Raw genomic sequence first — 11,988 nt, forward strand, 5'->3', positions numbered from 1 at the left:
ACTGGTTTTATTTTTTAATGTACTTTCTTCCATCTGGTCGACAGCACACTAGGGGGCACTCAAGACAAATTCTTGATAGAGGTGTTTATGCTGTCCCAAGTTCTGCTCCAAAGTTTTTCTGTATTTGTCTATCTCATTAAAATTGTTAATGGTAAGACATGGTTAATCAAATTCTTTCTCTCCCTATCTTTTCTGTCTCTCTCCCTCTTACTTGTTCCCTGCCATTGTTAACCTTGGGACAGATTTCATAACAGGCTTTTCACCACATTGTTTTTTTTTCTCTGTAATTTCTAATGGTGGTTGAGCTGCTGTTATGACTAATATTAAGAGTTTAATTTGAATCAAAGGCACATTGTTTTTACTGAGACTTGGCACTTTAGTATCAAGCCAGAAACAAAAGAAGTTTCTCTTTTTAGGGGCATTAAAAAAAAAAAAATTGCCGTTGAGTCGATTCTGACTCATAGTGACCCTATAAGACAGAGTACAACTTCCCCATAGAGTTTTCAAGGAGCGCCTGATGGATTCGAACTGTGACCTTTTGGTTAGCAGCTGTAGTGCTTAACCGCTACACCACCAGTGTTCCCATTAGAATATTATTGACAAGCAAATATTTGCTCTAATTTTTCCCTAAGAGCACAGACTTCTCCTTTTTATTTTGCCTTAAGTAGATTATGTTGGTGCAATCAGACTTCTTGGGAGTGAAGATTGATATAAATTCTTGTAATGAATTTCATATTTCACGTAGAGCTGCTAGGGTACCAGAATATGAGAGAGCCAGTCTCTGGGATGAGAAGGATCCTAATTTCTGAGGGCAAGAATATGAAAAACAAGTGAAAGCTGCTTAAGTAAGTTTCTAACAAATTATGATAATCTTTAGTTATTTGTTAAACTTTATAATTTCATCCTGAGACTGCTTTAGGGTGCTCAAAATTTATTTATTTATTTATTACTGATCCTTCATTCTCTGCTTAGAATAACAGGTGCTGTACAGGAACCACCCTGCGAATTTCTAGACTTGTTGAAGGTGAGGACAGTTGAGGTTTCAAAGAACATTAAGATGTTGAGTTACCCTTGGCTCCTGGGAAGAGCACCAAGATAGATGTTTATACAGTGAGAATGTTACTCCTTCAAATATAAAGTTATTTGTTCTACTTGTTGAGAGATTGTATTATTATCATTATAAGACAAAGAGTGGACACTAAATAATTGATTGGTCCCTTGACGTTTCCTTGTTCTGAATTTTCTATTTCTATTAATTAGAATAGAAAAAACGGGTTGTTGTTTGTTTTGTTATGCACAAGATTGTAACAACTGGTTACCAGGAATTTCATATTTACTGTTTGAATTATAAAAATCTTTCTCCTTTTTCTCTTGTCTAAAACTGGGTTATTATCTTGTCTGTGAGAGACAAATTTTTCCTTCCTGTTAAGTTATTTTGGCTTGGATACTATCATGCAATAGTTAAGCTCTTGGCTGCTAACTGAAAGGTTGGCCTCTGTGACACACCAGTGGCTCTGCAGAAGAAAGGTTTGACACTGTACCTATGTAGAGATTACAGCGTAGGAAACCCTATAGGACATTTCTGCTCTGTCATATACGGCCGCTGTAAGGAGGAATCCACTCAGGTGGCAATGGTGTTTTTACTTTTATGTAGTTTAATTCACTAGGTACCAGGGAAAGATAATTTCTAACACTTGTATTTAACATATTTAAACAGTTAACCAGATAACAGCAGATGGCAGACAATCTTGGTGGATTTCAAGCCCACCTCATTATTTGGAGCCACTCTCCGGATCAGCACAGTGGGGATGGGAGCTGTTCCTTCTCTAGACTCTCTGGGATGGAGCCAAGGGGGCTGGCCATTCAGGCCCAGAGAGTGTCCTGGACACCCATCTCTGATGCTTTCTTAAAGTGACAGGTCCATGTATGCAGTGGCCTCATCACAGGTCCAGCTTTTCACAGCCAGCAGAGACTACTCTGCTGGCAGCATGACTTTCCAGCCATTTAAGTTGCATACTTCTTTCCAGTAGTACATGCAGCATAGACTTAATCTCTATTCATTTTCCTCCAAGCACAGAAGACGCTTTGTTAATTGCTCACAGGAGAGGCCCACCCTCCCCTTGGTCCACTCCACACTGCTGCACCCACCAAGGGATTTGCATATTGTTCCCCAGGGAGGACCTTCCCTGGCAAAGTCTGAGATAAAAGGTCAGCTCCAATCTGCCTTTACTTATCAGGATTTTTTTGTTCAACCTTTCAAAATGAGGTTTCCTTTGCTGCTCCTGGGGCTGTTAATGCTCTGGGTCCTTGGTGAGGACAGAGCGGGGGATGGGAAAGGAGAAGGAGGTGGGGAGGGTGAGGTCTGGGGACACCACTGGTTCCCGTGTGTATTCTGTAGTCATGTTAGATGGACACATTTGTCCTCCAGGAAGGGGAATGTGACGCTTAGATCTGTGACTGTTAGGAAGAACAAGAGGGAGGAAAGACCTATTCTCTGGTGAAGACTCTGAACTTCTCGAGGCCCCTTGGAGCTGTGCATATCTCAAGTTCTCATTTTTTGTAATTTGATATCTTGAAGTATGAAGAATCAAGAATCACAGAAAAAAAGGCAGCAAAAATAAAGTAATATTTTATCCTAAAATAAATAATAAAAGGGAATCATGAAAATGGCTTAAAATGTTTGTACATAACTTTGCAGTTTTCTCTTGTTATTTTAGCATCAAGTGGAGATATTGTGATGACCCAGACTCCACTCTCCCTGCCTGTCACACTTGGAGAGCCAGCCACCATCTTCTGCAAGTCCAGTGAGAGCCTCGTAGATAGTGATGGAAATACCTATTTGAACTGGTTCCAGCAGAAGCCGGGCCAGCCCCCACAGCTCCTGATCTATTTGGTTTCTAACCGGCTCTCTGGGTTCTCAGACAGGTTCGTTGGCAGTGGGTCAGGGACAGATTTCACTCTGAAAATCAGCAGGGTGCAGGCTGAGGATGTTGCAGTTTATTACTGCATGCAAGCTACAAAAGATCCTCCCACATTGATATAGCCCTGCACAAAAACCTCTCTGCTTCGGGTGACTGAGCTGCAGAAGTGTGTGGCCTGTGTGTGGAGCAGGCACAGCAGATTCTCTACGGAAGAGGAAGACGCTGGTGACCTCACGGGAATGGGTTGCAGCTGGGGGCTAAGGACCATGAGTTCTTCATCTATACCTTAAGCTCCACCCATTTATGGCCCCTTCAGCTGTACCAGCCTTGACATGGCAGACCCAACAGGGAGGATGGAGGAGGTCCAAGTGCCTCTAAGCAACTAGACCTGACACTGGAGAGCTGAATCAGAGCTCATCCTAATCACTCCTGTCAATTAATTTTAGTAAGCATGATAGAGAGTTGCTATAGATTTGTGTCAGTATACAACTAATGCATTTTCTTATTCTGTCTTGAATTAACAGTTACTGGAATAGATAATATTTGATATTAAAACACTGTTTTTGCTCCCCTTCCTCTTCTTCCCACTTTCACTTTACTTTTCAATAAGGTTGTAGCATTAGCTTGTGTACTGCTGTCCTCAGGAGTGACTGAGAACAACTAGTGAAATTCTTGGTTTTTAAGCTACGAAATATACTTTGGAGCCCTGGTGGCTCAGAGGTTAAGAATTCTCCTGCCAACCAAAAGGTTGGCAGTTTGAATCCACCAGCCACTCCTTGGAACCCCATGGGGCAGTTCTACTCTTTCCTACAGGGTCGATATGAGTCAGAATCAACTCTACAGCAATAGGTTTTTTAGTTTTTTTTTTTTTTTTAAATACACTGTGGTAAATCTATTGCAAATATGAGGATCTAATAGCAAAGTCTTTCAACAGTGTCAGTTACAGCATAGTGAAATAAAAGCAGAGTTTTTCCAATTTCAAATCTGGATTTTGAAAATGAGAACCAAGCCTGGAAGGATTAGACCATAAAAATTATGCCATCTTGGACAGGATTTGCGTGAACACAAGATGCTCTAAGAACCAATCTCTTTGCCCTTCAGAAGAAAGGCATTTTTTGATTTGGGCACAGGCAGGAAATGGGAACATGAAGGGCATATGGCAGAAGCCAGCTTTTGGTCACTACACAGCTCTCTGGATGAGGTATATTATGGTGCGGATGCTGGCGGGCGTTGGATTGAGAGATGAACCCAAATAGAAATGCAGATGTGTTTCTTGGGAAGAATGACAGAGTTGAAGTGTCCATTGCTTGGTTGTTAAGGTTGTGCTCCACACTCCTGCAAGATTCACAGGAAGTCTGGGAGGTAAGCAATGCCTTATCCATCTTTAGCCCTGAAGTTACTTCTAAACCAGAGAGATAAGGAGTTTCTGCATTGATGGGGAACAGAGGATTGATTCCAAAGCCTACTGAAGGTGGCGAGATAAATAAAAAAATCCAGTATGACACTGAGATACCAAAGCGTTACACTCTCAGGATAAAATGGTGAAAAATAAATGATCCCTCAAAATTGAGAGAGGCAACAAGAAGGATCAGAGTATAAACTAATTGACTTTACATAGAGACTCAGTCAACAGATTAATTATGACAGAACTTCATTTGTCTCTGACATAAGAGGCCAGAGTTAAGCAGATGACTCTGATCAGATATGTGCCTTTGCTCCATTAGGTCACTCAGGTTGGAAGGTGGCACCACAAACCTCAGCATATAATTTTCCTTTGCCCCAAAGCCACTTCTTCTGACTATGTCCATTCCTCAAAGTTCAGAAGGTAGAGAGAGAGAGCTGGGGAAGAACATAAACAGTTTTCTACGCAACAGTGAACTCAAGCTTTCTTTCTGAGGTCACTCTTATTCTGTGTGAAGCACAACTACATGATATCCCATGATGATGCAGTGGTTACGAGCTACGGCGAGCTACAGCTGCTAACCAAAATGTCGGCAGTTTGAATCCACCAGCCGCTCCTTGGAAACTCTATGGAGCAATTCTACTCTGTCCTATAGGGTCGCTATGAGTCAGAATTGACTCTAGAGGTAATATATTTTTTGGGGGGGAGGGTTATGGGAAGCAGAATCAACTCAACAGCACTAGGTTTATGGGAAGGATCAGATTTTGTTAATCTAAAGAAGTCTGATGTCACTCTTGAAAGCTAAGTGCACTCAGCAGAGTGCAGGTGGTACTACCTTTCATTATAAAATTGTATTTCGTGTTGGCACACTAAAGGTATCATTAACTACTTCCATTTTTACCATAAAGAAATCTACTGGGTGTCTCTTTAGTCACTTTTTAAAGTAACCTATTTTTATTTCCCGCTCTGTCTTTAAGACTTCCAATATGTCTTTGATTCACTACTGTTTTCCGTATCATATCTTGGTGTGGATTCATTTTCATTTATCTTGCTTTGGATATGTTGGCCTTTTGAATCTGTGGATTGGTATCTTTCATCACTTATGGTTAATTCTCAGTCATTACTATCACATTTTCTCTAATCACTCATTCTTCTTCTTCTAGGATTCTGACTAAGCTGGTGTCACTATTTTTTACTTTGTCATTTGTGTTCTCTTGGCCCCTCCTTCTTACTTGCCACCTTCACAGATGTTGCAGGTATTCTCAGACACTGAGTCAACCTGTGTCCTCCATTCTTTCCCTTCCCTTAGAAACCCATGTTGAGGTGGAGGAAAGGAAAAGATGGGAAAAGCCCAGATACTTGAGTAATGGATGGAGAGAGCCTCTTCTGGCCCATAGCAGGGAAACAAACTGTTTCAGTAAGTCACTGAGACCTGGTGATATATTTGACTCTGCACTACAGCCTATCCTACCCTAATTAATGCAAGTAAAATGGAAAGTTTTAACTGAATTTGCCTAATTTTGTTTCCTAACTTGTTTTACTCAAAACTCACTGTATAAAAAATGCACATTGACATTCAAAAGTGAAATAAAATTACTTAATATCTTAAAAATACTTAATATCTTACTATGTTGTAATTAAGTCAAAAAAGTTAGTTAACAATATGAAATTTCATCAAAGGATAAATGCATTTTATGTGGAAAATGAATTTTCCCATTGGGTTATAAAGAAGTCTATCAACATAATTAGCACATTTGGTCTAATTAAAGGAGAAGAGTTACACTCATTTCAATCTGTGTAGAAAAAGCATTTGCAAAATTCTGAATCTGTTTGTCATAAAACCTCTTGGCAAAGTAGGAAAAAAACCCCACATTCCATACAGTATTCCTCCCTGTTCCTAAAAATAAACTTTCTTAACCATATATATACACATACATATATGCATATATATATGCATATACATATATATATCCCACCCAGTATATACTGGACCCCTCGTTGCACAGTGGTTAACAGCTCAATTGCTAATCAAAAGGTCATCAGCTCAAAGCCACCAGCTGCTCCTTGGAAACTCTATGGGGCAGTTCTACTCTGACCTATAGGTTTGCTTTGAGTTGGAATTGACTTGATGGCAATGGGTTTTGTTTTTTTGTATTATATACATATACACTATCTTCTGCAAAATTTTACTTGTATGTGATATTAATGATATCATTCACTAATTTCCACATTGTGTTGGATTCCCTTTCTTTGAAATGGGCACAAATATGGATCTCTTTCAGTCAGTTGGCCAGGTAGCTGACTTCCAAATTTCTTGACATAGATGAGTGAGCACCTCCAGTGCTGCATCCATTTGTTGAAACATCTCAACTGGTATTCCATCAATTCCTGAAGCCTTGTTTTTCATCAATGCCTTCAGTGCAGCTGGGACTTCTTTCAATACCATTGGTTCCTGATCATATGCTACCTTCTGAAATTACTGAATGCTAACGAATTCTCTTTGGTACAGTGACTGTGTCTTACTTTTATCTTCTTTTGATGCTTCCTGTGTAGTTCAATTTTTCCCCATAGAATCCTTCAAAATTGCAACTCGAGGCTTGAATTTTTTCTTCAGTTTTTTCAGTTTGAGAAATGCTGAGCTTATTGTTCCCTTTTGGTTTTCCAACTCCAGGTCTTTAAACATTTCATTATAATACTTTGTCTTCTCCAGCCACCCTTTGAAATCTTCTGTTCAGCTCTTTTACTTCATCATTTCTTCCATTCTCTTTAGCTACTCTACATTTAAGAGCAAGTTTCAGAGTCTCTTCTGACATCCATTTTGGTCTTTCCTTTCTTTTTAATTACCTTCTGCGTTCTTCATGTATGATGTCCTTTATGTGATCCTGCAATTTGTCTGGTCTTCAGTCATTAGTATTCAATGCTTCAAATCTGTTCTTGAGATGGAGTCTAAATTCAGGTGGGATATACTCAAGGTCTGTCATGGATTGAATTGTGTCCTCCCAAATTTGTGTCAGCTTGGTTAGGCCATGATTCCCAGTATCGTGTGGTTGTCCTCCGTTTTGTGATTGTAAGTTTATATTAAAGAGGATTAGGGCGGGATTGTAACACCCTTACTAATGTCACATCTCTGATCCAATATAAAGGGAGTTTCCCTGGAGTGTGGCTTGCACCACCTTTTATCTTACAAGAGATAAAAAGAAAGGAAACAAGCAGAGAGTGGGGACTTCATAACACTAAGAAAGCAGTGCTGTGTCCTTTGGACCTGTGGTTCCTGCTAGGAGAAGCTAATAGTCTAGAGGAAAATTAATGACAAGGACCTTCCTCTAGATCCAACAGAGACAGAAAGTGTTTCCCTGGAGATGACATCCTGAATTTGGACTTCTAACTTACTAGACTGTGAGAAAATAAATTTCTCTTTGTTAAAATCATCCTCTTTTTGTATTTCTGTTACAGCAGCACTAGATGACTAAGACAAGGTTGTACTTTGGTTCTTGTGGACTTCTAATTTTCTTCAGCTTCAAATTGAATTTGTACATGAGCAATTTATGGTTTGTTCCTCAGTTGAGCCCTGGCCTTGCTCTGAAAGATGATAATGAATTTTCCTTTGTCTCTTTCCATAGATGCAGTCGATTTATTTCTCTGTTTTCCATGTGGTGAGATTCATGTGTATAGTTGCTGTTTGTATTGTTGAAAAGGTATTTGCAATGAACAAGTAGTTGGTCTGGGAAAATTCTATCATCTAATCTCCAGGATTGTTTTTACCACCGTGGCCATATTTGCCAACTACTGTTCCTTTTGTTTCCAACTTTCAAATTCCAGTCACCAGTAACTATCAATGCATCTTGATTGCATATTTGATCAATTTCAGGATGCAGAAGTTGGTAAAAACCTTTAATTTTCTTATTTTTGGCACCACTGAGGTTGGTGCATAAATTTGAATAACAGTAACATTAACTGGACTTCCTTAAAGGTGTTTTTATATTATCCTATAACTGACAGTGACCTGCCAGAAATTCAAGCTGAATTCAGAAGAGGACATGGAATGAGTAATATCATTGCTGATGTCAGATGGCTCTTTCCTGAAAGTATGGAATACTAGATAGATGTATACCTGTGTTTCATTTACTATGCAAAGGCATTGGACTGTGTGGATCATAACAAATTAAAGGTATCACTGCGAAGAATGGGAATTTCAGAACACTTAATTTTGCTCATGTGGAACACATAAGGCATTACCAAGAGGCAGTTGTTCAAACAGAACAAGGGGATACTGTGTGGTTTAACATCAGGAAAGGTGTGCATCAGGTGTCTATCTTTTTTTCATGCTTATTCAATCTCTATTGTGGGAAAATAATCTGAGGAGCTGGAGTATATGAAGAAGAATGTGGCATCAGAAATGGAGGACCACTCATTAACAACCTGTGATATGCAGATGGCATAACCTTGCTTGCTGAAAACAAGGAGGACCTGAAGCTCTTACTGAGGAAGATCAAAGACCACAGCCTTCAGTAAGGATTACAGCTCAACACAAAGACAACAAAAATGCTCACAACTGGACCAATAAGCAGCATCATGATAAATGGAGAAAAGATTGAGGCTCTTAAGGACTTTATTTTACTTGGATCCACAATCAATACCCATGGAAGCAGCGGTCAAGAAATCAATACGAGGTGGAGCCAACATGGCACTATAGGCAGAAGCACCGTACCATCCACCTATAGCAAAGACCCAAAAAACTAAGTAAAGCAGATACCCTAAGCATCAAATTAAGGGATAAATAATCAATTACCAAATGGAATAAGAAACTGAGAAAGAACTAGGAGAACCATGGAATGGAGGTTCCCAACTAGCTAATGTGACACAGATTTGCCATCCTGGACCTCAGCCACCAAGAACAGTGGACAAGGAGTACGGGAAGGCAACTTCACGGAGCTCCCAACAGGAGACAGAACACGTGGTAACCAGGGATACCCACTTTCCTACCCCCACCTTTCTTCCCTCTAAGTGGCCTCCACCGCTTTCCAATGGGCCTCGGTTGCTCGGTGGAGAGGCATCAGCTCATTGTAGGCCAGGTCCACCCAACCCCCACCAACCAGCTCCTTCAGCCCCATTTCTTTCTTTCTTTTTTTTTTTTGTTATTGTTTATTTGGGTTTTGTTTTTGTTTCTTCTCTCTCTCCCTTCCCTCCTTCCTTTCTCCAGTACATCTAGTCCTGTGTGCCATCCCCGTCCTTCTTGATGGGTTGTGCCAAACTGCTCAACTAAAGGGCCACTGGCAGATGGCCTTTCTGGGTCTGCGTTGCCCCCACTGGCAGGCTCCTTCAGCACCATCTTTTTTCAGCATCTTATATCTCTCTCCCTTCTTTCCTTTCTCCTCCACAACTAGCCCTGGGTGCCGTCCCTGCCCCTTCTTGACAGGCTATGCCACACCACTCAGCTAGAGAGCCACAGGCAGATGGCCTCTCTGAGTGTGCGTTGCCCCCACTGGCAGCGTCCTTCTGCTCCATTTTTTTTTAGGTTTCTCCTCTCTCTCCCCCTTCCTTCCTTTCCTTTCTCCTGCCAACCTAGCACCCCACACAGCCCCCCCTTCTCAACATGCTGTGCTGTACAGCTTCACAAGAGAGCCTCTGGCACATTTCCTCCCTGATTCTGCACTGGTACCACAGACCAGTTCCTTCTGTGCCATATAAATGCATATAATTTTCCCTTTCTCCCTTTTCCTTCTCCCACCAATCTAGGCTCTGTGCTGCCTCTGCTACTTCCTGATGGGCTGTGCTGCACTGCCAGGAGAGAGAGATATCGACTCACCGCCACTGCAAATCCATCCAACCCCTAAAAGCCAGCTTCCCCAGCACTATATATATATATATATATATACATATATATATTTGGTTTATTCTCTTTCCCTCCTTTTCTTTCCTTTCACTTGCCCACCTAGCCCTATGTGCCACCCACAGCCCTTCTTGACAGGCTGAGCTGCACTGCTCAGGGTGCAATGCATACTGATCCAAATACCATGCAATCCTGATCCAAATATGAACAACATTCTTTAAAGAGATGGAAAAACTTATTAACTTTATATGGATAGGAAAGAGGCCCCAGATAAGTAAAGCACTACTGAAGAAAAAGAATAAAGTAGGAGGACTCACACTACCTGACTTCGGAACCTACTTTACAGCTATGGTAGTCAAAACGACCTGGTAGTGGTAAAATGACAGACACATTGACCAACGAAACAGAATTGAGAACCAGATGTAAACCCATCCATCTATGGTCATCTGATCTTTGACGAAGGCCCAAAGTCCATAAATGGGGAAATGACAGTCTTTTTAACAAATAGTGTTGGCAAAACTTGATGGCCATTGCCTTAGTCTTAGCATCTCATGCTGCTATAACAGAAATACCACAAGTGGATGGCTTTAACAAAGAGAAGTTTATTCTCTCACAGTCTCTTAGGCTACAAGTCCAAATTCAGTGCTTCAGCTCCAGGAGAAGTCTTTCTCTGTCAGCTCAGAGGAAGATCCTTGTCATCAGTCTTCCCTTGGTCCAGGAACATCAGTGCAGGAACCTCAGTTCCAAAGGATGTGCTCTGCTTATGGCATTGCTTTCTTGGTGATATGAGGTTCCCCACTCTCTGCTTGGTTCCCTTTATTTTTGTCCCTTGTAGGATAAAATGTGGTGCAGGCCACAACCCAGGGAAATTCCCTTTACATTGGATCAGTGATGTGATCTTAGTAAGGGTGTTACAATCCCACCCTAATCCTCTTTAAAGTAAAATTACAATCACAGAATAGAGGACAACCAGACATGGCCTAAGCTAGTTGACACATATCTGGGGGTACAGAACTCAATCCATTACAGCCATCTACAAAAAAATGAAACACAGCCATGCTTCACACCATACACAAAAACTAATTCAAAATGGATCGAAGACCTAGTATAAAACCAAAACCTATAAAGATCATAGAAGAAAAAATATGACCAACACTAGAGGCTCTAATACACAGCACAAATAGGTTATGAACCGTAACTAATGATACACAAATATCAGAAGATAAGCTACATAACTGGGATCTTCTAAAAATTAAACACTTATGCTTATCAAAAGATTTCACCAAAAGAGTACAAAGAGAGCCTACAGACTGGGAAAATTTTTTGGCCATGACAAATAGGACAAAAGTTTAATCTCTAAAATCTCTATTAAAATCCAACACCTCTACAGCAAAAAGACAAATAATCTAATTAAAAAACAGGCAAAGGATATGAGCAGACACTTCACCTAAGGAGGTATTCAGTCAATTAAGAGACACATGAGGAAATGCTCACAATCACTAGCCATCAGAGAAATGCAAATCAAAAGTACAATGAGATACCATCACACCCCAACCCAACTGACACAAATAAAAATAAAAAAAGAAGAAAATAATAAATGTCAGAGAGGATACAGGGTGCTTGGAACTCTTATGCACTGCTCATGTGACTGTAAAAGGGTATAATCATTTTGGAAAATGATATGAAGCTTCCTTAAAAAAAAAAAACTAGTAATAGAAATACCATACAATCCAGCAATCCCACTCCTAGGAATATATCCTAGAGAAATAAGAGCTGTCACATGAGTAGACATATGCACACCCATGTCCATTGCAGCATTATCCACAACAGCAAAA

General features: G+C 40.4%; 1 gene segment (V, D, J or C); it reads left to right on the forward strand.

Annotated features, from left to right (window-relative positions):
- Nucleotides 1-2,252: 2,252 nt before the first annotated feature.
- LOC126060474 (immunoglobulin kappa variable 2-24-like) lies at nucleotides 2,253-3,043 on the forward strand. The segment is given in 2 exon segments: nucleotides 2,253-2,310; nucleotides 2,718-3,043. Coding segments are annotated over 2 exon segments (375 nt in total).
- The last annotated feature ends 8,945 nt before the right edge of the window (nucleotides 3,044-11,988 follow it).

Source organism: Elephas maximus, chromosome 17 (genome assembly GCF_024166365.1).
Source record: "Elephas maximus indicus isolate mEleMax1 chromosome 17, mEleMax1 primary haplotype, whole genome shotgun sequence".
NCBI classification, from domain to species: Eukaryota; Metazoa; Chordata; class Mammalia; order Proboscidea; family Elephantidae; genus Elephas; species Elephas maximus.